At 38.6% G+C, this 27,970-nt stretch overlaps 1 protein-coding gene and 1 pseudogene across 2 annotated transcripts; one reads left to right on the forward strand and one right to left on the reverse strand.

Annotated features, from left to right (window-relative positions):
• Positions 1-5,697: 5,697 nt before the first annotated feature.
• MRPL39 (mitochondrial ribosomal protein L39) lies at positions 5,698-27,941 on the reverse strand. Of its 2 annotated transcripts, none has more exons than XM_010383428.2 (10): positions 27,833-27,941; positions 26,920-27,126; positions 24,265-24,404; positions 21,824-21,923; positions 20,212-20,279; positions 17,083-17,195; positions 13,908-13,973; positions 12,824-12,977; positions 8,863-8,910; positions 5,698-5,794 (listed from the first exon to the last, which is right to left on the reverse strand). In XM_010383428.2, exons 1-10 carry the CDS (start codon positions 27,903-27,905, stop codon positions 5,747-5,749), a joined length of 1,017 nt encoding a protein of 338 aa, XP_010381730.2. In that variant the 5' UTR covers positions 27,906-27,941; the 3' UTR covers positions 5,698-5,746. The 2 variants fall into 2 exon arrangements, with proteins under 2 accessions (XP_010381730.2, XP_030771034.1); XM_030915174.1 differs by lacking the exon at positions 5,698-5,794 and adding an exon at positions 5,817-7,858 and having other exon boundaries at positions 8,859-8,910.
• LOC115893114 lies at positions 16,301-16,388 on the forward strand (annotated as a pseudogene).
• Positions 27,942-27,970: the final 29 nt, after the last annotated feature.

A 27,970-nucleotide genomic window follows, 5' to 3' on the forward strand; every position in this document is an offset into this window, starting at 1 on the left:
CATAAGAGAAATCAAAACTTCTTATAAAGCTATAGTCGTTAAAACGGTGTTACAGTGGTACATGGACAGATAAATGGACCAATGAAGCAGACTCAGGCACTGAAAGGAACCTTTTATATGACAGCATGGCACAATCATTAAGAGTAGAGAGGAAATAGGCTGGGCACTGTGGCTCACACCTGTAATCCCAGCACTTTGGGAGGATGAGGTGGGCGGATCACCTGAGGTCAGGAGTTCAAGACCAGCCTGGCCAACATGGTGAAACCCCATCTCTACTAAAAATACAAAAATTAGCTGGTCGTGAGGGCAGACACCTGTAATCCCAGCCACTCGGGAGGCTGAGGCAGGATAATCACTTGAACCCAGGAAGCAGAGGCTGTAGTGAGCCGAGATCATGCCACTGCACTCCAGCCTGGGCAACAAGAGTAAAACTCCACCTCAAAAAAAAAAAAAAAAGAAAAAGAAAAAGAGTAGAGAGGAAATAAATGGTCCAGAAGAACTGCCTATCCTTGTGAAGGAGAGGGTGATTCAAAATTAGGTCCCTTTCCTCACTCTATATGCAAAAAGTAAACTTCAAATAAATTATACAATTAAATGTGAAAATCAAGACTTTAAAATAAACAATGCAGTAGGCTGCTTTATAACATCAACTTAGGGAAGGCTTTCTTAAATTTCATAAATATAAATCATAGAGGAAAAGATGAATTGTCTACCTTAAAACTAAAGACAATAGAAACAAAATTAAAAGGTAAGCCAGACAAGAGAAATATCTGTAGTGACAAGGGTTTAACTTTCTTTTGCTGCACCTGGCCCGCAAGGGTTTAACTTTCTAAAAATATAAAGAACCAGTCAGGTGCAATGGCTCACACTTATAATCCTAGCACTTTGGGAGGCCAAGGAGTGCAGATCACTAGGGGCCAGAAGTTGGAGACCAGCCTGGCAACATGGTGAAACCCCATCTCTACTAAAAATATAAAAAGTAGCTGGGTGTGGTGGCACTTGCCTGTAATCCCAGCTACTCGGCTACTCAGGAGGCTGAGACAGGGGAATTGCTTGAACCCAGTAGGCAGAGGCTGCAGAGAGCCAAGATCGTGCCACTGCACTACAGCTTGGGCAACAGAGTGAGACTTGTTCTCAAGAAAAAAAAAAAAAAAAAAAAAAAATATATATATATATATACACACACACACACTATTAATATGAGCTGCCCAAAAATCCAATTGTAAAAAAGGGGCAAAGGTTGTAAACTGGTAATTCATAAAAACAAATGAAGACATGCTTATTGGTACTATATGCTCAGCATTAAGCAAATTAAACGAGATAGGATCATGCATATTCGAACAAAATATCTGAATGTCTGAAAATAATAAATGTTAATGAGGGAGTGGAGAAATGGGAATGCTCATACTGCTGATAGAGAGTAAACTGGTATAACTATTGTGGCAGCCGGTTAATATTTAGTAAAGCTGAAGATGCATGGTCCACTGTGGTACAGGCCCTGGAGATATTATCAAATGTGTACACAAAGGAACATGCACAAGGATATTTTCTGCAATACTGTAATACTCAAAAGCCAATAACATCCTCAGTGGTCATCAATAGGAAAATGAATTAATGATAGGATTAATCATATAATGAAATACTATATAGCAGTTGAAATGAATGTACTAACTCTTTACATGTATCAACATGCTATACATAAAAAACAATGATGAGCAATAGAAGCAAATTGCAAAAGGATATATATTATGAAACTATGTTTAGTTTTAAAATACACAGAATAATATGGATTGTGGTAAAAAATATAAAATCATGAAGAGTAAGGACAGGTACAAACAGGATAGTGGTTCTTTGTGAGAGTAAGGAAATGACATAAGATCTTCAATAGATGTGCAGTTTTTCCTTTATTTAAACACAAAAGGATCTGAAGTAAATAAGGAAAAAGGTTGACAGTCGTTACAATTAAATAGTGGCTGTATATCAACACTCTTGGTTACAAACAACAGGATCTACACTTGCTAGTTTAAACAAACAGAAAAAAAATGGCTCACAAGTCTCAGGCCTGGAGGTCAGGACTATGAGGCTCAAAAACACGCTGATTTTTATACCCTGGAGCAGCTGTGGGGGAAAAACTGCTAAGCACAGCCTCCACACCTTGCACCATTACATGGGACCTCTGCCACTGCTGCTGCATTGAAAACCATATCACTGCTCCTCTCAACAACTACTCTTGTCTGCAAAGTACTTGCTTCCAGATTTCACACAGGTATGTCTAACTGGTGAGCCCACGCTACCTGTACCTGTCTCAGCCATAGCTGCAAGGAAGGGTAGGAAATTAAATTTCATTCTTCTGGCCGGGCGCGGTGGCTCAAGCCTGTAATCCCAGCACTTTGGGAGGCCGAGGCGGGCGGATCACGAGGTCAGGAGATCGAGACCATCCTGGCTAACATGGTGAAACCCTGTCTCTACTAAAAAAATACAAAAAACTAGCCGGGCGAGGTGGCAGGCGCCTGTAGTCCCAGCTACTTGGGAGGCTGAGGCAGGAGAATGGCGTGAACCCGGGAGGCGGAGCTTGCAGTGAGCTGAGATCGGCCACTGCACTCCCGCCCGGGCCACAGAGCGAGACGCCGTCTCAAAAAAAAAAAAAGAAAGAAAAAAAAATTTCATTCTTCTACTGGGTAAGGTAAGATCCATGAAGTGGGAAGTTGCCAAAAAGCAGGTGTTCAAACAGTGCTAGTTGCCCAAAAAGCATGAAAAACGCCCACTCAAACAAGAGTTTGTGAAATTATTCTCTGTACTTTTCTGTATGCTCAAATATTTCACAATTTTTAAGAGAAAAAAATGTTGAAGTATATAAATTCACAAACAACAAAGGGAATGGAAAAAAAAATCAATAAACAAGAGATGTCAACCAAATTCTAAAAGACAAAAAGCTAAGTAACTAATAAAACACTAGAGAACGTCACCACCTAGAAAACATGTGGAGGAAGTTCCATCAGAGGCAGCCAAGCGGCCCAACTGGGCCTTAGCTCAGAGACGGCAGAAGTTCACAGATGACAGAAGACAGTAGAGGGATTAATTAAATCTAAACTAATTAAAAAGAAGGAATTAATTAAAGGCCTGTATACAAACAGGTTGAACACTACCCCATCTTCAAATACAGAATGGCCTACATCCAGGGAGTGCCCCATGTAAAATATCAAAGAGATCTTTTATAAAGTCAGTGAAAGAACAGTCTGCGTAAAACTAGGAGTCAATTTAGAAATCAGTAGCCAAGACAAGACCTCTTCATTCCAGCATTTTACAAACCCTCGCCCTACCAGCCAGATTTACCTACTCATCCTTAGTGATGCCTACAAGAAGCCAAACCTTGCTCAAACCACAGAGCTGCCACTCAACCTCCCTATATCCACATTTTCAACTACAAACTGACAGCCAATAAATATAAGACATTTGAAAAAAGCCTGAAACATGTAAGTGAAAGACTAAGATAAAAAATCTGTCACCAGAGAAAAGAGAGAATTCAGGGACTAGAAAGTGAATGAACAAATGAATACCAATTATATCGAATCTTCAGAGAGCTTCATGAAAAAACATCACATTCAAAAACCTGAAAAGGGCCGGGCGCGGTGGCTCAAGCCTGTAATCCCAGCACTTTGGGAGGCCGAGACGGGCGGATCACGAGGTCAGGAGATCGAGACCATCCTGGCTAACATGGTGAAACCCCGTCTCTACTAAAAATACAAAAAAACTAGCCGGGCGAGGTGGCGGGTGCCTGTAGTCCCAGCTACTTGGGAGGCTGAGGCAGGAGAATAGCGGGAACCCGGGAGGTGGAGCTTGCAGTGAGCTGAGATCCCGCCACTGCACTCCAGCCTGGGCGACAGAGCGAGACTCTGTCTCAAAAAAAAAAAAAAAAAAAAAAAAAAAAAAAAAAAAAAAACCTGAAAAGGATTCTATGAAAGAGAAGCAAAAGACAGCTTTCAGAAATTAAAATATGCTTGACATAATGTATTACAAGTAAAATATAAATGCAGGAAAAATAATAAAGGGAAAAAAATACAGAGGACCAATACTGAAGATGCAAATACAGCTGAACGGTATTAGAGAAACAAAGAACCTCCAGAGAAAAGAAAGAACAAAAAAAGTAAGAAAACATAAAAGAGAGATGTCGAAAATTGAAAGGACCGCCTACGTACCAAGCAGAATAACTGACTAAAGACCGAGATACGGGTACAGGATTGTCGAATTTTACACCACCAAGAATAAAAAGATCCTAAGTGTCCAGAGTGTGTTGAGGGAAGGGGATGCAGAGAACAGGTTATATAAAAAGAAACAAGAATCAGACTGGCATCAGACCTTTTATTAGCAAAATCAGATGCCAGAAAATAACTGAGCTGCTTTCAAAGTTCGAAGAGAAAAACTACTTTTCAATCTAGAACTCTGTATCTAGCTGAATAGTTCATCAAATATAAGTGCAGAACCCACTTTAGACATGCAATGGCTCACCTCTTAGACATTTTTTCCTAGAAAGGAGCATAGAGACAAATGTTAGCAAAATGAGAAAGTTAATCAAGAAACAGGAAGATATGGACTGACCTCACCCAGAAAAAAAAAAAAAGATACAGCCTTCAGAGGAAGCCTGTGCACAAGACACAGAAAACTTGCTGACACTGAAGCAGAAACTTTTTGGCAAAATATTTTTGTAAGACTGATTACCGAGGCTTACTCAAGGTGTGGGTAAACAGGCACTCTTTTTTTTTTTTTTTTTTTTTTTTGAGGCGGAGTCTCGCTCTGTCGCCCAGGCTGGAGTGCAGTGGCGCGATCTCGGCCCACTGCAAGCTCCGCCTCCCGGGTTCACGCCATTCTCCTGCCTCAGCCTCCCGAGTAGCTGGGACTACAGGCGCCCGCCACCGCGCCCGGCTAATTTTTTGTATTTTTAGTAGAGACGTGGTTTCACCATGGTCTCAATCTCCTGACCTCGTGATCCGCCCGCCTCGGCCTCCCAAAGTGCTGGGATTACAGGCGTGAGCCACCGCGCCCGGCCTCAACAGGCACTCTTAGACACTGTTACTGGGAGTAACATTCGGCAAAACCTTTGGGAAGCCGGCATCTGGTAGCGCCTGTCAATAATTCCACTGCCAGAAAGCTATTCCTACAAAATTATTTATACGTGAGGCAACGTAGAACATAAGAGCATGTGAGTGAAACTGTCTCCATTCAAATTCCCACTTTACCATTTTCAAGCTCTATGCTGTTTCCTCATTTAAAAAATAGAAACATCTTCTCAACAGGTCACTGTGGGGATTACACAAAAGGTTCCAGGTGATGAGCTTAGCACAAGGCCCAGCACATGATAAATACTCAGTTAACATTATTTACTACAAACACTTGCCATTTTTGCATAAGGATGTTTACTGTGCCACTGTTTGGCAAAAAATGCAAGCAAGTATAGTATGATCCTATTTATGTTTTTTAGAAATTACATTTATATTTGTATGTACCTGCCTAGATTTGCAGGAAAAAAAAAAGAGAAAACATGCCAAAGCGTTGCATCCATGGAGCAGGAACGGAGTAACCTGTTTTTGTACAGTTTCCATTTGAGCAACATGAAGTGTTTCATACTTCAGAGAAAAGAAAAAGTAAAGATCACTATTAATCTTGGGAAGAAAGGGTTAATCTGTATAAGCACACACCAACATATTAAAAACATTTAATTTATTAAACTTATTTAAATTTTAGAAAGTTATTAGGTAGATGTACATTCCTCTGTTGGTTTAGTTTGATCTTCAGTTACCTGTAAAAACATGAATAGCTTTACTTTCCTAATAAATACTTTCAGTTTTACCCCTTCACCCACCATTTTAAATCATTTCATAGCCCTCTTATAATGACCCTTTATCTTTCTCCTTCAATAGTAATTATTACAGAAAGTTAGGTAAGGAGAAAGATTTAAAGGCCAAGTAACCAATATAAATTATCAGGTAAAGAACAATAATTCCATTCAAAAATATAATCTAAAGCATATTATACCTAGGCTTCTCAAGTTTGCCATTTTACTTTTCAGCCATAAAACAAAATCGTTAGTGTAAGAAAAAACACCTGAAGTGCTGTGACAAGATATTTTAAATCAGTTTATTTTCTTTTGGAGTATAATCCATTTAGAATACAGCATATTACAGATTTAGTCTAAATAGATATCTCTATGTCCCTATTTCTATTCTATGTCACTCAGACTCATCAAACAGACACGGCTAAATCTGAATTCAACACCCCCAAAACCTGTCCTGCCTGCATCATCTATCTTGGTAAAGGGCTCCACCTGGCTACCTAAGGCCAGCATTCAATAATTCACTCTCTTCTTCCTACCTGCATATTCCAGCAACAGTCCTATTCATTCAGCCTAAGTTAACTCTCACAGTCCTTCTCCCTATCATGGCTGAACTTTAGGGCCTCATTCTCTTCTATCCCCCTAACAGAACTCTTGGCTTAAGTCATGGCTATATCCCATGACACTCCTACAATGAGCTTTTAAACAATAATAGCTGATCAACAGGTCACTTCCCTACTCAAAATTCTCCAGGTAGTCTCTATTATCTCAGTGAGGTGGAGGAGGAAAGTCAGGAAGGCAAGTTCCACAACATGGAACACAAGCCCCTCATATTGTTTTCGGACTGACTGATTATCTACCCTACATGTGACCTGTACATTCAAATTCATCTTACATTCATCATGTTCTCTATGTAGGCAAGTGACTTCCTCTGAGATAACCTCCAACCCATTCTCCAACAGAGTATCTGCATGGTCCACTTTTATTCACCCTTTAAAATCAGCTTAAGAGACTCCAATTCCTGGAAGCCTTCCTTAAGCAACTCCCCAGCTTGGTCTGAGCCCTCTTCTTTATGCCAGAGCCCCACATGTACATCTGAACTGTCTCCTTATAAGTCTAATTATCCAATCAACATTACTTCCCTGAGACAGCAAGTACATTTTATTCATTTTTTTGTACCACCAGACCATAACAGTACCTGGCACACAATAAACTATCATAAGTCTGTGTTGAATCAATGAACCACGTTTAATCTAATCCCTTCAGAAAAGCAAAACGGACAGTAGAAAAAAGCAACTAAACCAGATTAAATGTTTGAAAAAATATGTATTGACTAACATCATTAGATATTCGAGGTAAGACACTGTCTCTGCTGTTTTTCTACATTTTTCATTCCTTTTAAAGTGTTCAGTTACTATTGCTTCTTTAGTTTCCCAAACTATTTATTTAATATTCATTTCTTTAGTTTCTTTTTTAAATTGTTTTTAATTTTACTTAACTCCAAGTAAACACCCTGAACATTTCTTCTTTAGTTTCTTAATCTAAAATGATCACTGTGACCAACTAAAGAGAGAAAATTACTCTATCCATTCAAAGATAATTTCTCCTCCTGAGAAAAAAAATTTATATACCCCTTACCCAAGAACATTATGGTGAAGTCCCTAAACAATCATTCCTATCTGTAGAGTCATTAATAAAACTAGGTTTATATATCATTATGAAAAACTGTCAATAAATATTTCTTGGGTAACCCCTTCATGTGCTAATGTTGTGTTCAAACTTTGGGCTTACACAAATAAAACAAATCCCGAAAGACTTGGTAGAAGATAACTGTACAGGCAACGAAAACAATCAAAAAACAGTATGTGGATGTATACAATCAAGCACAAACTTATATGAATGAGTAATTATTTGTTAGAGATTACTCTGAGACTGTTCCACGGAGGAGGTGTGACTCGGGGGAGGTAGTGAAGAATGACTGTGTGGTAAATAGACAGAAAGAGAATGGAAAATGGAGTCCAGAAAGAAAAACTATCATGAAGAAATAAGCAAACTTGAAAATAAGTTTAATGTGTGATGCTTAATGTGCTTGCAAGCTTAACCAGAGTGTTTGTGGCATTGTGGGAAATCAGGATAAGGAGGAAGGCCTAATGAGGCCAGATTACACAGGACAGCTATCAGATAACCTAAGTAAAAGAAGCACATTTAACCTATGAAATAGGAAACAGGGATAGTTGTGGTCAAGAAATACAATCACTCAGGCCGGGTGCGGTGGCTCATGCCTGTAATCCCAGTACTCTGGGCGGCCAAGGCGGGTGGATCAGGAGGTCAGGAGATCGAGACCATCCTGGCTAACACGGTAAAACCCTGTCTCTACTAAAAATACAAAAAAATTAGCTGGACGTAGTGGTGGGCACCTGTAGTCCCAGCTACTTGGGAGGCTGAGGCACGAGAATCGCTTGAACCCGGGGGTGGAGGTTGCAGTGAGCCAAGATCACGCCACTGCATTCGAGTCTGGGAGATAGAACGAGACTCTGTCTCAAAAAAAAAAAAAAATACTATCATTCCTACTAAATGCTAATGACAAAAAATAAACTACAAAAACACAAACATTCAAATCTGGTTTTTCAGGACATTAGGACATTTGCACATTTACTGTTAATGGCTAAAGACAGCTTTAAAATATACCTGACAAATCTTAATCCTTTAAATATTCATTAAGTTTACAAAAAAAATCCTAAGATCTAATTGATACCATTACAACTATTAAGAACTATTACTATTACATAGTAATATTATTTCTCTTCAAGTTCTCTTCAAGTTAACAAACAAAATCAAAAGAGAACTGCCAAGTTACAACTTTACCCTTACCAAAACACTAGTGAACAATCACAACACTGCTTTGACTATTGAGACAACTTACTTTTTTCCTTTCTCTTTGTTTCTTTCATTTCCCCCCGCCCCTTTGGTTGTTATTGGTTAATTTTGATGAATTTCTTCAAGAAGAGTACTCATTAGCTGTCAAAAACACTTACCATTTTCCGAGATCTTTCCAATAGCTTATCCCATATCGTAAAATGTGCCTTGAAAAGAAAAGATTTGCGATAAACTAAAGTAGTAAAGTCAAAGTAAAAGGGACAGACTCTTTATATAGCTTTTAGAACAAAATAAATAAAAAGCTAGGCAGCACTAATATAGATGAGTGGTTATAAAAGTAGCGAAAAAAGGTACTACACAGGATAGCTGCTTTGTTTTTTGCTTTCTTCAATTGCTTAAACCCGGGCGGCAGAGGCTGCAGTGAGCATTTAAGAAAAAAACCCTTAAGGATTGAACGTGCTCTTCTTTCACTTTTGCCCCTCTTAATCATTTCCATCACAGAAAGCATTTCTTCTAATAGGAAGAAAAAATCTGCCCTACTTTCCCATAGATTGTGGTTCAATCCTTAAATAGCCAGTTTCAACATTCTAAAAGTCATTCTTCAAATCATAAGACAGTCATTAAAAACCAACTGTGACATCTTCACACTGAAATGGCAGAACCAAAGAATTATTCAAGTTACCCTAAAGAATAAGTAAAACCTAACAAAGACAATAGTAAATTTTTCTTCTTTTTTTTCGAAATGGAGTCTCACTCTGTCGCCCAGGCTGGAGTGCAGTGGTGCGATCTCCGCTCGCTGCAACCTCCGCCTCCTGGGTTCAAGCAATTCTCCTGCCTTGGCCTCCTGAGACAATAGTAAAATTTAAACTCAATTTCCTTAGTCCTTAACAATCTCCTGTAGCAGAGGATTATCAGAATGCATTAAGGAAAACTGTACAAAGTGTATCATGACCACATCAATTGTATTAGGTCAACTGAAAGTGATACCAAGGCATATGGGCAGGCCAGTGACTATTTCACACTGCGTAAAATCTGTAACAAAAGGTAAAATTAATAAATATTGACACACAAACCCTTCTAGAGAAAGAGCTGATTGGTATGTTTGAAGGGAACACCATGCCTGACTCAGGCGGAATGAACTGCTGGTGTAGAGACCTTGAGCTGTGGCTGGAATACAGTGAATGAGGAAAGGAGTGGTATTAGATAAAGTCAGAGAAGCAAGCAGGGATCAGATAATGCAGGGCTTTGTGAGACAGGGTAAAGAGTTGGGATTTGTTCAAGGGAAGCCATTGGAAAGTTTGGGGCAGAGGCAGTACATAACAGATTGTGTATTAAAACGATCACTTTGGCTACTCAGTGGAAAATGCACTGTAGAGGGCAAGAGTGAAAGCAAGGAAGGTGAGTGAAAACAAAGAGGAACTTGGATAAGGGAAGTAGTAGTAGATGAGATGCTATAAGGTGCATAGATTCAGAATATGTCTCAGAGTTGAAAGTTGAAAGGACTTGCGGATGGATGGGCTGGGGCATGGCTACAAAGGGAAAAGAGAATCAAGGATTACCTTAAACAACTAAGGAAACCAGGAGTATCCAATCTTTTGGCTTCCCTGGGCCACACTGGAAGAAGAATTGTCTTGGACTACACATAAAATATACTAACACTAATGACAGCTAATGAGCTAAAAAAAAAAAAAAAAATCATAAAAAAATCTCATAATGTTTTAAGAAAGTTTACAAATTTGTGTCTCATTCAAAGCCGTCCTGGGCCACATGCAGCCCATGGGCTGTGAGTTGGACAAGCTTGAGTTAAAGGATGATTCCATTTTCTGAAATTGGGAAGGCTAGGAAAAGAAGCAGGAATGTGGAGAAAGTCAAAGTCAAACGTACATGAGAGGTGTGCTAAATTTTACAAAATGAGAGCGATGAAAGAAGATATAAATAAGTAAGAAGATACAGTAAGTTCATAGACTGGAAACCTCAACATATTAAAGATGTCAATTCTCCCCAAACTGCTATACAGCTCTAATGGACTTCTTATCAGAATCTCAGGAAGACTCTGTTGACATTGAAAATATTATCCTAACATTAAATGGAAACTCAAATAAACTAGAAGACTTAAAACAATTTTGATTAAAAAATAGTAACAAGAGAGGAATTACTCTACCTGATTTCACAGCCTATTTAGAGCTACAGTAATCAAGACTGTGTGGTACTGATAGAGAACTAAACATACGTGATCAATGGAACAGAATAGAGGACCCAAAATAGACCTACATAAATATGCTCAGCTAATTTTTAACAAAGATGCAAAAGTAACTCAGTGGAGGAAGAGTGGCCTTTTCAACGAATGGTACTAGAGCAATTTGACATCTATAGCCCACAAAAAAAAAAAAAAAAAAAAGCCTAAACCTAAACCTAAATCCCACACTCATAGGAAAAGTAACTCAAAATGGACCACAGATTTAAATAGATGTAAAACTCTAAAACTTTTAGGAAGGAAAAAAAAAAGGAGAAAATCTTTGGGATCTAAGGCTAATCAAAGAGTTCTTAGAATTAACCCCAAAAACATAATCCATAAAAACAAAAATTTTATCAAATGTTGATAAACTAGTTTCATCAAAATTAAAAACGTCTTCTCTGCAAAAGGTTGCTCAGAGAGAATGAGAAAACAAGCCACATATACAAACACAAGGTAGAGACAAAGAGAGAAATCTGAAAACTACATATCTAACAAAAAACTAATATCTACAACATATAAAGAACTCTCAAAACTCAACTGTTAAAAAGTAAAACAATCTAATTAGAACACTAGCAAAAGACATAAACAGACATTGCACCAATGAAGATATATAGATGGCAAATAAGTACATGAAAAGAATGATCAATACCATTGGTCAATAGAGAAATTCAAATTAAAACTACAATGAGATATCACTACAAATGTACCAGAATGACTAAAACAAAAAAAAGTACTGACAGAATCAAATGCTAGTGAGGATGTGGAAAAACTGATCACTCATACATTGCCAGTGGGAATGTAAAATGGTACAGTCACTCTGGAACACTTTGGTTGTTTCTTAAAAAACTAAACATACACTTATCACATGACCCAGCAATTGCACTCCTGTATTTAGCCCAGAGAAATATTCACAAAAACCTGCACACAATGTCACAGCAGCTTTATTTGTAATAGCCAAAAACTGAAAAGAACTCAGATGTCCTTTGATGGATGAATGGTTAAACAAACCATGATATATCCAGACCAAGTAATACTACTTAGCAATAGGAATGAATGAACTACTGATATACTCAATGACTCAGATGAATCTCCAGAGAATTATACTGAGTGAAAAGTGCCAATCCCAAAAAATTACATACTGTTCAATCCCATTCATATAATATTCTTGAAGTAACAAAATTATAGAAAAGGAAAACAGATAAGTAGTTGGCAGGGGTAAGCAGGCAGGGTAATGGGGGCAACAGAGGGAAGTGGCTGTAAATGCGTGTGTCTATAAAAGGCCAACATGAGGGATCCCCTTGGTGAAGGAATTGGTCTGTATCTTCATTGTATCGCTGTCCATACCCTGGTGGTGATACTGTATTTTAGTACTGCAAGATGCTACCATTGAGGAAACCAAGTAAAGATACATGGGATCTCTCTATGTCTTATAACTGCAATTATCTCAAAATCAAAAATTTAAATAAAAAGATTAGCAAGGGGTGGGAGCAATGTGGAAAAGGTCAGGCTTCGGGTCATGAATGGATCATTAAAATTAGAGGGAAGAGCATGCCAAATTTAAGCTTAAAAGGCATTCCAGAAAGGTCTTACCAATATGCACTCTAATACCCCCTCTCTGTCAATGTACCCTCACCTATGCTAATTTGAAAATTTTAAATGCTATATCAATTTGATTTAATTTTTTCAACTAATGTTTCTTTTGTAATTGTATATTTGCACCCTGGGCAACTTTGTTTTTAATCATAAACCTGAGTTTACAAAATATTAGTGTCATATAACTTATGAAAAATTAGAAGTTTATACTCTTCAAACCGGTATAAAATCAAGTCTGGAATTACATCTATACCCAAATTGGAAGGCCTGGAACTTTAAGCTTTACTTACTCTTAAGTGAATGGGTAAAGACACACCCTGGAATCTTCGTATGAGACTTGGCTGGGTGGGTTGAAGATTGTGAACTGCTGACACTTCATACTGGAAACAAATACTTGTTCTTGGAATAAGAGGGCCCTCATTCACATCAATGAAGTCACCCATTCTGATTGATTTAAAAATAAACAAACAAAACTGCAACATCAAATAATTTGTAATAGCTTGAAAAAGAAATCTCTTCATTCTCTTTGCTGCTAGCATCCCTAATCAAGAACATTATATATGGTTCAATTCAGTTTCTGATGACACCTGACATAATGACCTCAAGTAAAGAGGCTAAAACTTTGAAAATTAAATCAAATGAACCATTTTCTTAATTAGCATTGATATAAATTTTAAGGTCTTTAAGAGTCACACAACACATCATGCTATCAAGCTGATCCAACTGCCTAAAACCGATCATCTACAACCTTAAAACAACCCATGTAACAAAGTTTAGAATTCACCGTGTAGGACAGATTGTGTTCAGAAACAAAGGGCAGTTTCTAGAGGAAAAAAGTTAAGTCCAGTTCATAAAAACAGGAGGTTGAGAAAACAGATCCAGGTCATGAAGTCATCTCTGCAGAATGCATTGTCTTGGGACTCGTTCCCCATGGGAGGATGTCATCATAAGCAGTGGACCTTTCTCATCCATGTGTCAGAAAGCACATTCCGGCTTAACTTACATGTATCATAAATAATTACTAGTTAGTCAATATTCATATGAATTACCATGTTCAATTCATAACAATGACTATCTTGCCCAGTTTCAAAACTAACTCCTAAAAATTACATTCTTAAACAGTGGTTTTCAACTCAAAATTAAATAAAAATAGCAAACAATAAAATGAGGATTATAGAAACTACAAGTGTTCCTGAAGGTAATTTAAAGCTTCCATTTACCACCATATCAAAACAATGAACAAAGCAAAAAAAATAAGGTGAAAAGAACAAAATAAGGTACAAATTCATCTTTTTTGGTCATATGCTTCATTCAGATTACAATAAAGCTAAGCCTTATTCTAACATAGCAGCCAGTTTTTAGACTTTTACTTACCTGTGTAGCTTGACTATTCTCTCAGGGTTCTGAGATGCCTTCTCTTCTATGAAATCTATTTTGTACCTGAAAAGCAGCAAAGAAAAAAACATTTTAACTCTAAATAAGTAAAAAAGTGTTTAAAGATACCTCCCTTTCTCTTCCTCTTCAGCCATACTTTTTGAGAGTGGGTTACACTTGGAACCTCCCTTTAATCTGGCCACAGACCCATGACTCTGCCAAACTGTTCTCAACAAAGTCACAGGTACCTGCTTGGTGTCAACCCAATGAACACTTTTTGTTCCTCATTTTCTTAATACCAATGCTCACCTCCACTTCTCAAAGTGTTCTTTCTTTCCATTTTTATTTATTTTGATTTTTTTTGAGACGGGGTCTTGCCCTATCACCCGCCCTGGAATGCAGTGGCACAATTATAGCTCACTGCAGCCTCCAACTTCTGGGCTCAAGCGACCCTCCTGCCTCAGCCACCCAAGTAGCTGGGACTACAGGTGTGAGCCACCATGCCGGGCTAACTTTTTGTTTTGTTTTGTTTTGGTAAAGATAGGGTCTTGCCAAGTTGCTCAGGCTGGTCTCAAACTCCTGGCATCAAGCAATCCTCCTGCCTCAGCTTCCCAAAGTGCTGGGATTATAGCGATGAACCACCACACCCAACCTCAAAGTGCTCTTTCCATGGGTATCAGTGGCATTCCTTACTGCTTGTTATTTTACATCTCTGGCCACTCTTGTCTTTCTCTACCCTTTGAGAATTTTATGCTACACCCTCTTTTCACTTCAAGCATCCTCCTTAGGCCAGCCTCTGAGCTACAATTTAGGTAGTTATATCTCCTATATCTCTGCTTCTAATCTACCTACCTCTTCTGACCACAGTTTCCAAGACCCATCTGGACATCCCTCTAGGATGTTCCACAAGCACCTTACCCTGAAATTTCCAAACTGCACAAATGATCACCTCTTTCCTGCCCAAACTTGTTCTTCCTCCTGAATTTCCTGTCTTAGTACAATACTACCAACCACCCAGGTGTCCATGTGAAAAACCTGCGAGATTTCCTTGATTTCTTTCTCCAACCATATCCCCTTCATTCAATTCATTATCAAGTTGTCAATTTGACTGCCCAGTGTCTCTCAAATCTACCCAATCCTGTCAGTATAGCTAAAGGCACAGATGAAACTGCACAGCCCAGGTTCAAACCATGACTTTACCATTTACTACTGAGAGCTTTGTCCATTTACCCCAGGGTGCTAAACAAGTAATACGTGTATGTGCACCACAGGTGTATGCACAATTATGCGGCAAAGTTGGGGGACATTGGTTTATGCAAAAACACCCCCTGACTACTACAGTCCCCCAGGCACTAATAAGGGTGCCAATTACCTTGAATATTTGTCCCTCCTGACCCACCTCCAAGAGATGCTCCTGTCCCCTCAGAGTCAAAGCCACAAAAAGGCCCCACCCCTACCCCTGCAGCAGAAAGGCTCAATCACTGACCCACCTTCAATGATTCAACTCTTCTGTCCTATCAAGCTTCCTCCAGAATTATCCCCTTCCTCCTACCACACACTCAACTAAGTTACAAAAGTCCCAGAAGCCCCTACCAGTCCCTGACAGGTAGGTAGCGGAATGGGAAATCTCAATGTATACTGAATGGAAGTCAAAAGTATACTGTCCAGTAAAGTACCATGGTGCACTTAAATGTGATTAGTACTAGTTAAAATGAGCCTTAAGTGTAAAACACATACCAAGTTCTGAAGATTTAGAGTGAAAAAGAATATAAAATAACATCAATATTTTAATATTGATTACACTGAAATAACATTTTAGATGTATCACTTAAATAAAATCATTAAAATTAACTTCACCTTTTGACTTTTTTTCAATGTAACTACTAGAAAATTTCAAATTATACAGATGTCTCATATTATATTTCTTTGGGGAGCATGTGCCTAGACTTTTGGCACAGAGAGTGACTTGACGTGTTTGGACAGTCCAAAGAATTTTCTTGTAGAATCAATGCTATAAATGGTGGTTTGGTTCTACAATAGTATCTGTACTCTAGTTAAAACAGTACATTACAACTGGTTTCTAAGTCCACTGGTTCCAGGACATGCTAAAAATGTTTCCAGATAAAGTGTTTCATGGGCAAATATATTTGGGAAATTTTCAGTGTCCACTTTGGGAGACCCTTGAGTGCAATGAGTAAAATTTTTTAAGCCACCGTTCTTCAAACTCAGCTTAACACAGTACATGGTTTCACACGTCAATTAACATCTTATGGAAGAATATTATGAGACAGATAGCTTTGAGAAATGCTAAGCTATAAAGTATGTGTCAAAAACACACTCATAACTAACCCAATATATTTATGATAACCTATCCCTATAAGAATTTGTAATTCATCGCTTCTCGGCCTTTTGGCTAAGATCAAGTGAAGAATTTGTAATTCAACTTCTATATACCTAAAGAAATTCTATTCTATAACCTTTAACAATTTGTAGGTGCATATTTTGACTTCAGACTCTGGTTTTTTTTTTGTTTTTTTTTTGTTTGTTTGTTTTTAACAGCACAGATTTCTCTTTCTAAAGTTCTAATATTCTATTAGGTTAATGTTAAAATTTAGCTTATGTTCTTATAACTGGTAGTAGAAGGTGAAGTGAAAGTTTTCTGAGTGAGAATTGAGAAGCCAGGCAGGAATTAAAATGTTAAAGAAAATCCATCAAATGAATAATTCACATGCAGAAGACTAAACCCCGGCTGTGTAAACATTTTACTTCAGCTATTAGCCCTCTTCCAAACTGCTTGCATTTTCAGTCTTATCAGTGTCATTTTAAGTGTGGAGGGGTAGGAGAGAAACGCTGCCAAATACACAAAATTATATAGTTGCTTAACGTGCGTTATCACTTCACACTAGAAAGAAAAAAGGGAAACATACCACTATGTTGATATAATGAGAAAGACTGGTCCAAGAACAGAGAAGTAAAACAAAGTGAGAAAATTATCAAGGGAGGTGGAGAACATTTTCCTCAGCGAAATAAATGAGATCAGAAACAGAGGTCTCAGAGTGGAAAATAATACACTGTCACATGTATATCAAATATAAAAATTCTTAAGACCTGAATTTTCTTTATTACATATAATACTGGAAGAGTTAGCCTTGATTTAAAGAAAGCCAACACTTACTTGTTGTGTTGAAATATTTCCAATGCCACTTTTGCTTCAACTTCCAGAGTTTCAAATGGAAGATCTTTATAAATTAAAGCATGAGCATCCTTTGTGAAAGAACGTAAGTTCTCCTTAAAAATGAAAGTAATAACCTTTAGTAACAATTTACGGAAAAGCATTTCTCCATAAGCCAGTTGAGACAAAACTCTATGCTCAGTACTGCAAATCCAACTAAAATAAAAGACAAAATCAAGTTTGTTAGAACAGGAAGTTATTAATTTACAACAACTGAAGTTTTCGACCATAAACTATAAAACTTCTTATTTACCAGTAATTAAGGTGTCAGCCTTCATTAATACTAATTATTAAAGATAAACCTATAAAGAAATTTTATCCAAATTATATTATAATTTCATTCAAATTACATAATCTTAAAATGTTATTAAAACTATGATGCACCAAGTAAAAATGCCAATAAATCAATAGCAAGACACAAAAATGTGTTTACAGTATGAATAAAACTAAGTTTATTAAATGTATGGGGAAAAAATTATTGTTTTCATAAGAAAGTTTCACTAGAAATGTAACATCATCACCGACTCTGTACAAAGTATAGCATGTCCAATATTAAGTTTTTGCTTAATAAAAATGTCAATTTTACACAATTAAAATGATGAATAATACACATTAACAATGTTTATAAGATTTTTAATAAAAATTCTAATTAAACTTTCATACTACAAATCATTACTAATACAGAAAAGACCAAGCACTATTACACAATTAATTTTTATAATAAAAAAGACCAAGCACTATTACACAATTTTTATAATAAAATTATTTCCATAAAAATCCTATTAGACTTTTTTGCATGAAATGACTCTTCTTTATAAAGAATAATTTACCATATAAAAAAATCAACATTCATGGTTTAATACAACTATTCCTTCAATGTAACTCTACTTTCTTTAAGCTCTCTACTCAATCCAACTCCATGCAGTTTGCAATCAGCTTGCATATTTCTTTTGTAAGGTTTTATCTTTTAAAAAAGAAAAATGCAAAAGCCAGGCACAGTGGCATACACCTGCAGTCCCAGCTACCAGGAAGGCTGAGACAGGAAGATTGCTTGGGCCCAGGAGTTCAAGGCCAGCCTGGGCAACATCGTGAGACCCCCCCATCTCTTAAAAAAAAAAGAGAGGCCGGGCGCGGTGGCTCAAGCCTGTAATCCCAGCACTTTGGGAGGCCGAGACAGGCGGATCACAAGGTCAGGAGATCGAGACCATCCTGGCTAACCCGGTGAAACCCCGTCTCTACTAAAAAATACAAAAAACTAGCCGGGCGAGGTCGTGGGCGCCTGTAGTCCCAGCTACTCGGGAGGCTGAGGCAGGAGAATGGTGTAAACCCGGGAGGCGGAGCTTGCAGTGAGCGGAGATCCAGCCACTGCACTCCAGCCTGGGTGACAGAGCAAGACTCCGTCTCAAAAAAAAAAAAAAAAAAAAAAAAAGAGAAAGAAAAAAGCAGTTACATTTCATAGATAACGAAAATTAAGGCCGGGCGCGGTGGCTCAAGCCTGTAATCCCAGCACTTTGGGAGGCTGAGACGGGCGGATCAAGAGGTCAGGAGATCGAGACCATCCTGGCTAACACGGTGAAACCCCATCTCTACTAAAAAATACAAAAAAAAAACTAGCCGGGCGAGGTGGCAGGTGCCTGTAGTCCCAGCTACTCGGGAGGCTGAGGCAGGAGAATGGCGTAAACCCGGGAGGCGGAGCTTGCAGTGAGCTGAGATCTGGCCACTGCACTCCAGCCTGGGTGACAGAGCGAGACTCCGTCTCAAAAAAAAAAAAAAAAAAAAAAAAAAGATAACGAAAATTAAATCTTGAACTCAGTTTGCCCCAGTAAAGAAAATCTTAAATTTGGAGACATACTTGAAAAGGAAGCTACACTGACAGGAGCCCAGAAGTCATGAAGAAACAGTTCCAATCCCTTCCCTCCCCTTCTTCCATCCTCTTCGTTCTCTCTTCCCTCTCCCTTTTTCTCATTCTTTCTTGATTCCCTCTTCTCTCCCTCTCAATATTATGTAATATGGGCAGGATTATACAAAAAGTAATTTCCAAGGCCAAATTTAAAGCTAGATCTGCCCTTACTTCAAAATCCTTGCTTTTAAGAACTACTACAGTATTTCACTAAATCTAAGATATATTACTAAAGGAAAACACACACACACACACACACACACACTGCAAATTCTAATTGCAAGATACCATCTACTATAAGGCTCATATATTTTCAGAGATACTAAATATAAAAAGAATGTCCACAGTGGAAATGATAAAATGATGTGGTACACGGCTTCCCCTTTTCAGATCTCCAGACTCCCAATACATAGGACATATAGTTTTGTTTAATTAAGAATTAGGTATTTGCCTATTCTTCCCAATCAGAATCACATCTCCAGGCTTGATCTTTGACAACCATCAGCACCCCTTACCTACAGAGCACCTGATCTAGACTGTCCTTGTTAGGCTCTGTTGCTACCCAAGTCCCAGACCAACAAGGACCATCCTCATTACAAAGGCAGACCATTCACAAAGAATTTAGTTTGTTAATATTTCGTTTGTTGATGCTTGAGTTAGCTTTGTCAAAGTTGGATTCTTTAATTCACCCAGCTCTCAATGTGCCCCTTGTATATACAGGGACCTCACTGTATGCAACAAGTTAAAATGGTTTAAGGGAGCGGTTTTCAAATTGTGCTCTGGTGATCCAAACAGGTATGGCGCCAGGCCCCCTACTACCACATCAGTCAAGATAGTTAAGTTTTTATATTTTATATTCTGGGCCTCTTGAAAACCACTACCTTAAAACCACTTAGAAGGAACATCAAGAAAAGGTCAAGCAGGACATAAAGTTTCAAGACAACTGACCATGTTGATGTAAATACTCTCATTCATCTATCTCTGTCTTAAATAGGCTGAAAAAGCAACAACACCGATAGACAGACAGACAGACAGATACACAGATAGATACATAGACAGATTCTTTTAAATGTCCTCAACGTGCAGTATTATTCAACAAAACTAACGCAGGAATCATTCTAACAAAGAAAGGCAGACACTCTAAAATGAATACTCCAGAAGAACACACTTACTTTTGTTGGCATCCACTCATCAAGTTTGCTATCCAAAACTACGTCATAACAGAAGGCACCAGAAATTACTGTAAATCCAACCAAAATAAAAAGCAAAGTCAAATCTGCCCTAACAGAAAGTTACTAATTTGCAACAACTGAATATTTAGACTACGAAATGAAGGATTAGCAATGTCTCCCAACTCTACAAATTATAAAATGGTTGCCATTCTTCCAGCTGCTTGCCAGAGCTCTATCAAATTTCCCTTAGCCAAAAGATTGTTAACCCCAAATCACTAATCACTAATATTTTTTAAACATTCAAGTTTTCTTCAAAAATGCTAATTACCATACAGATTTCATAAAGTTACCAGATGTAAAAACTCCAGGTAGCCGAGGCGGGTGGATCAGCTGAGGTCAAGAATTCAAGACCAGCCTGGCCAACATAGTAAAAACCAGTCTCTACTAAAAATACAAAAATTAGCCAGGCGTGGTGGCAGGTGCCTGTAATCCCAGCTACTCGGGAGTCTGAGGCAGGAGAATCACTTAAATCTGCGAGTTGCAGGTTGCAGTGAGCCAAGATCACACCACTGCACTCCAGCCTTGGCGACACAGCTAGACTTAGTCTCAAAACAAAAAAAAAACAAAAACAAAAATTTTTAAAAAGAACAATGTATTTAGTAAGTAGATAAATAACTTAATGGATATGAAATGCTAAATTTCTTTTATATCGCCTAAATAGCTTCTTTTTGGTGTTTTGTTCTTAGAATCATTTATTGAGTTTCTTTCAAATATTTTAGGTATACCTACTTCTTTAAAAAAAAAAATTATACATGTGATCCTACCATACTTACTATTCCAAAATCCTAGTTTTAGCAAAATTACAATTTACACCCTTTCATCTCACCAAAGTGTTGTCTCTCTCCAGAGTAATAGTCATGTCTGGTGAGATATTACCACCTCAGGACAGCTCTTCCCAGCAGTCTACTTATACTCATATTTCCTCCTCCTCTACACATGCAATTTGGAAATATATGCTTAAAGTTGTAAAAAATAAACGCTGAGGGCTAGGAGTGGTGGCTCACACCTATAATCCCAGCACTTTGGGAGGCTGAGGCGGGAGGATCATGAGGTCAGGAGATCGAGACCATCCTAGCTAACACAGTGAAACCCCGTCTCTACCAAAAATACAAAAAAATTAGCTGGGCGTGGTGACGGGCGCCTGTAGTCCTAGCTACTCGGGAGGCTGAGGCAGGAGAATGGCGTGAACCCGGAAGGCGGAGCTTGCAGTGAGCTGAGATCGCGCCACTGCACTCTAGCCTGGGCGAGAGTGAGACTCTGTCTCAAATAAATAAATAAATAAATAAGTAAATGCTGAGATAGTGGAATTCCATGAAATTCATATTCAAGACAAACACTTTCCAGTAATTCTATGATGTTAATTATTAACCTGCAAAGACTACTTCATGTTTCATCATCATAAGATAGATTTTGTTACTCATGATAAATGAAACATATGTATAATGCTAATTTATACTAGATAAAATTAGAACTAAACTCTATACATCATCAAAAATAGGTATCGAAATATTTAAGGATCACAAAAAGACATATATTTATATGTGTACATTACCAGGAATTTCTGGAGCTCTGACCAAATTGACCATGTATTCATCTTTGAACGCCCTCTCTATCACACAGCCCATCATCATAGCACAGGAACGCCAATAAGCCTAGAAAAAAATATATACGTATATAAAATATATATAAACACACTGAGATTCACTAAAGTTTCGACAATATTAAATTTTAAGTGAACTTTTGACTTCAAAAATATTTCTCATATATTTCTGTTCACACAATGTAGCAACAGTTACCATCAGGCAATGACTTTACCTCAACCAAGCAAAAATCAAGAAAGAATGAAGCATCAACTTCAGGTTCTTAGTAATGTTTCTGTGCAAGATACCAAGCACCATAATGGTTGTCAACCCCGACAGATAGTTTTATTATCTGAAAGTATTTATTTTTAACCCAGGATAAAGTTAACTTGTTAACAAACTTGTGCTAAAGTAAAATAAATGTATTAATTATGTAACTGTTTATACCATTTATAAATATGGAGAAAAAACTCAACTTTTATGAATGATTAGTGACTCTTATCCTAAACCTAACACCCTAACATGTCGTTCAGATTACTCATATTTACAGCAGAGCAGCAGCAACTGGGCTTTCATCTTACCAGCACATTTTGACTCATGGACATGCCTGATTGAGATGGTATCAGAGCAATGACCTGATCAGAGTCAAAAGGAGAAACCTGCAGTGTACCTGTCCATTGTGTTCCCCTCTTGCTGACACTACTCTGAGCACTTTTCAGAAGCTCTGTTTAGCATTTGAGGACTACAAAAGTGGGATCACTTCTCCATTATAAATTCTGTGCAACCACATTACACTAAAAATAAGTACAGACCCAGGCCTTGAAGACAACTGGCAACATGTACTTCTTCATCTATCCTACTTAAATGTCTTTAATGTCTGTTGAACTCCAGCCAGAATGCCTAGGTTCAAATCTGGACTCCACTAGTTCATAAATCAGTAACCTTGGTCAAGCTGCTGAACTTCTCTTTGTCTCAGTTTATTAATCGGGAAAATGGGGAGAATAGTATGAACACTGTAGAGTTTGTATGAAGGTTAAACGAGTTAATATCTGTAAATCACCTAGAACAGTCCCTGATACATAATACATACATACCCATTGTTGGCTATTATTGTCACTTCTATCATTTTCTTGTTCAATTATTTCAACAAATATTTATTAAACACCTACTGTATGTATATCAAGAACTAGGTCCAGTAAGGGAAGTGGTCCCTATCTTCACATTCAACAGTTTATGGTACAAAACAAAATTCAAATATCGTATCTAGAGACTAGCCAAGTTGTGTGAGACCTTAGAGAAAAGAGGATTAATTTTGACAAGGAGAAACTTAGAAGGTACCACAAAGCAGATGGCCTTTTAATTGAATTGTAAAAAATAAATAGGATTTTAATAGAGAGAAAAGAAAATGCTCACATTTGAAGAAAGCATCAAAAAAAGCAAGGTGGATAACACAGCATAAACCATTAGTGACTGATATGGTTTAGCTCTGGTTCCCCACCCAAATCTCATCTCGAATTGTGATCCCCATGGGTCGAAGGAGAGACCTGGTGGAAGGTGACTGGATCATGGGGCGGTTTCCCCCAGGCTGTTCTCATGATAGTGAGTGAGTTCTCATGAGATCTGATGGTTTAAAGGTGTTTAGCAGTTCCCCCCCACTCTCTCTCTTGCCTCCACGTATGATGTTCCTGCTTCCCCTTCTACTATCATTGTTAAGTTTCCTGAAACCTCTCCAGCCATGAAAAATTGAGTCAATTAAACTTTTCTTTATAAATTACCCAGTCTCAGGGAGTTCTTTATAGCCATGTGAAAACGGACTAATACAGTGGCCAAGTACTCTAATGTGGCCAGAACAAGAAGGAAAAGGAAAGAAGCAAGGGGGAGGCCAAGCTGGAAAGGCAGGCTGGGAACAGATTATACAGGGCCTGGAAAGCCGTGTGAATGTTATCAGGTAGGCAAGTTCTTTAGGTGTAAGTGACATGCTCCTTAGTCATGTCACTTAATAAAGCTGTTATAGGCCTGTAAAAGAACAACTTTTAAGTACCGAAAAAGAAAGTGGGGAGATGGGTAAGCAGAAAGAGTTAAAAAGTTATTGAAATCATCTAGATAAGATCGTCAAAGGCTGAATTCAAGCAGTAGCAGTGGAAACGGAATCACCCACAATATAGTGATTAATGAATGTAAGTTGAAAAAAGATATTAATATAAAAGACATAGCATACCAAAAACACCCAGAAATGGATGCCACTGATATTTTTTGAACTATAAAAGTGCCTAATCTAACAGGTAAAACATTGACTAAAGAGTACAATACAACATTTAAACTTGGCCATATTTTTACACTACACCCCATAGAAAACAGGTCTTAATAAAAAGGGAAATAGGGAAATAGAAAAAGAATGTAGAGACAGAAATACCTTATTCACTTCTCCTGGATCACGATCTTTGAAAGTAAGAAATTTAATTTCACAGGACTTTGTTAAAGGCTTATACATGTCCCAAGGCTGTCCATCCACCAGAGCCAGAATGGACTTCCTGCAGTACCACTCACTTAAATCTAGAAATTTAAAACAGACTGATTATCTAACAAAATCCAGAGTGAAAAGGTACATGTTTAAGTGCTACATTTAGAAATAAAACAATGGGAAGGCAAGATTCTGCAGACTGTCCTTTTTAGAGAAAAAAAGTATATTACATCTATAATCAATTAAAAAAAAAAAAATACCCTACAAAAATTAGCCAGGCATGGGGGCACATGCTTGTAATCCCAGTTATTTGGGAGGCTGAGACAGGAGTATTGGTTGAACCAAGGAGGCAGAGGTTGCAGTGAGCTGAGATCATGCCACTGCACTCCAGCCTGGGTGACAGAGCGAGACTCCGTCTCAAAAATAAATAAATAAATTAATTAAATAATACCCAATATACTCAAGGTCTTATTGGTTATTAACAAAATTACCCAAACCATTTACAAAATTCATTAAGGCTACAACTAGTTTGAAATTAATTTGTCAATTATTAATGAAACAATTTTCTAAGAGTTACACTTGAATATTTAGAGAGCAGCATCACGGATATATCTGGATAGATACACACACAACTCAAAAGGAAAGGGAAATATATTAACACACACCTACAAAAATCAGTTCTAGATTGGTTTTGGGTCTTGCTCCCAAACCATCTCTTATTTCCATGACATAGATGCTTCAAGTTAAATACCGTAGTTACCATTTTTTCGAAATTAATATGAATTCCCAGATAAGCCAGTCAGCTCTGGTCTGTTTCATCATCCCAGAATGCAATGCCAACTGTGATTAGATGTTCTGTAATGACATAGCTACTTACAAAAGTACTCAAACTACAGGGTCTAAATTATCAACCCCTACATAAGCTCTGTAAAGACAGGGATCATGTCTACTTTTGCTCACTCATCAGTATATCCACAGCCTAGCACCAGGCCTGGTATTCACTAGCACTAGCAGGTATTCAGTAACAGTTTACTGAATGACTGCAAGCATGAATGACAAGAAAGTCTCACAGCAGGGGTCATGCTGAGGATGCTTCAGAAGCTGTATCACTACATGTGATGTGTATAAAGCTCCTTAAGGGCCTGAGTTTTGTCTTATCCTCTTCTGTAATCCTAATGCCTATCATATGGCAGAGGTTCCAGAAATACTTGAAAACCAAATGAGTACATATTTATAAGTACTAATTCAAGTGCCAGAGTGAAGGAAGATTAAGAGGGAGTGTACACTCCTTAGGCCAGTTTAAGCTGATAACTAAAGTTGTTAATTACCTAAATGGAATCATTACTGAGTTTTCCAAAAGTTTAAGCAATGCAGCTAGTCATGCCTGTATCTATTTTGGCGTTTAATTTAAATAGTACCAGTTCTATCAAAGGTACTATCAAAACATTTTCATCAAAAATAAAATATAGAGGTTCTTATTCCCTTCATTTCCACACCAAAGCACACATGGGGCACAGCTGTCTCCTTTAAGATATAAATACTTTTATCCCAATCACATTCACCCCATGCACATTCCCACTCACACATTTACCACATGTACATGTAAATGTAAACAAAAATACAACACAGAGAGAGCTCAATGGAAGACAGATGATAGATGTAAGTTAGGCTATACAACGAAGAGGGGAGAAAGAAAAAGGCAGCAAAAAAAGCTGATGAATCTGTGGCCATGGCAACCCCTTTACACCAAAATCCTTTCTTGAGACCTGCATGGTGACTGCTCCCACCACATCACAGCCCTAGCTAAAAGGAGCAAGCAAATCCCAGCTACTTGGGAGGCTGAAGCAGGAGGATAATGTGAGGCCAGAAGTTCAAGACCAGCCTGGGCACCATAGCCACCCTATCTCTCAAAAAACAAAAATAAATTAGCCAGACGTGGTGGTGGGTGCCTGTAGTCCCAGCTACTTGGTAGGCTGAGGCTAGGAGTTTCAGTGAGCTATGAGAGTACCACTACACTCCAGCCTGGGCAACAGAGCCAGACCTCCATCTCTAAAATTAAATTAAAGGAGAAAGCACACTAGTAACAATGCACTCAGGTCTGGCCACCTTCTGCCAGAAAATAATCTAGTACCGTAAACAAAGCTAGATTCAAACAAGCCCCAGGCAGGACAATCTGTGCACTACACTGCCAATCTTGCAATACTCATAGTACCCTCCGGAGCTAAAGGGACAGTGAATAGACAATAAGGTGCCAGATGAAGAACCTCTGGGAAATCCAGGGACTTCTGCGCCCACCACATCTGGCTAATTCATTTCTATTTTTTGAGACGGGGTGGCTATGGTGCCTAGGCTGGTCTTGAACTTCTGGCCTCAAGCTCTCCTCCTGCTTCAGCCTCCCAAGTAGCTGGGATTTGCTCGCTTCTTTTAGCTACGGCTGTAATGTGATGGGAGCAGTCACCATGCAGATCTCAAGAAAGGATTTTGGTATAAAGGGATTGCCACGGCCGCAGATGATCAGAAGTAATTACAACATCCTGTCTCCTGCACCAGTTCTTCCACACAGCTCAAGTAAAAGGGTCAAAACTGTAACCTGATTCTGTTACTTACGCATGGCACAACTGTAGGGAGTTGAAATGTTTTTATTCATCACGAAGACAGTACCGGGGTCAGTTTTCCCAACATGCTTAACTTCTATCTTCTCAGTTCGGGGAGTTAATGATAACTGCCTGGCTTTCTCTTTATTAAAGAGGTCATTCCGCATTTCTGTCAATTCTGTCGGCGACAGCTGAGAAGCTGGAGATGTTGCTATAAATCCTGTGAATAAGTTACAACAAATATGAAGACTGAAAAAATGTTTAACATACTGCCAAAACTGCGCTCAGAGGTAAAATTAAACCGATTTGTAATATTAACAAACACCAGCGGAAGCAACAGAGCTGGCCCAGATATGTGTCTCTACTTTTAAATTTGGCTCTTTCACATCAGATCGCTATTTCCCACCAATTTCCTCTGTCGTGTTTCCAATCAGTGCTTTACAGTAACGGGCAAAAAGTAACCAGGAAACGGAGTCAAAACTGGACTAGAGTCATTGGGAAGGTGAAGAAAGTGGTCGGTTTGAAAGGGTCTGAAGGAAAAGAATAAAATTTCAGGAAACTAAAGGTCCCATACCAAAACTATCAATATCCAGAATGAGAAATGCTGAGTTTATTTCCCAAAAGCCAAATCAGGGAACCTGCCAAGGCAAGTCCAAGTATTCCCAGGGAAGACATGGGCGCAGAGGCGGCCCAAGCTCCTCCCGCGGCCTGACCCGACCCCTGCCCTTGCCCCTGCCCTCCTCCAGCCCCTGGTTCCCATACATTTGTCCTCCCAAGCTGTGTATAAGGCCAACCGCCGCGGCGGGACTGAGAAACCCTCCTCCTTCCTCTGCCCCGCGGGATGTCCCCGGCCCCGCCGCAGGTCCAGTGTGGACAGACAACACATTCTAGGCCTCCTCCCTGTCCCCACGGCCTCTGAAACTCACTCCAGCTGATCCCCCCACCGGATGCGACCCGCCAGAGCCGCAGCGCCCGGACACCCATGACCAGCGCCTCCATAGCAGCGGTGAGAACCGTCGCGCGCAAGTCCTTCTTCGCCCTCCTCCCCCGGAAACGGAGCGCGC

Source organism: Rhinopithecus roxellana, chromosome 13 (assembly GCF_007565055.1).
Source record: "Rhinopithecus roxellana isolate Shanxi Qingling chromosome 13, ASM756505v1, whole genome shotgun sequence".
NCBI lineage: Eukaryota > Metazoa > Chordata > Mammalia > Primates > Cercopithecidae > Rhinopithecus > Rhinopithecus roxellana.

Excerpts from the sequence above, each read along its gene's own strand:
- MRPL39 (XM_030915174.1), bottom strand. The coding sequence starts at position 27,905 with ATGGAGGCGCTGGTCATGGGTGTCCGGGCGCTGCGGCTCTGGCGGGTC. Across the intron at positions 27,127-27,832 it reads CGGTGGGGGGATCAGCTGGA|GATTTATAGCAACATCTCCA; the intron begins GTGAGTTTCAGA and ends ACTTATTCACAG. Across the intron at positions 12,978-13,907 it reads AGAATAGTCAAGCTACACAG|AATGGGTGACTTCATTGATG; the intron begins GTAAGTAAAAGT and ends TAAATCAATCAG.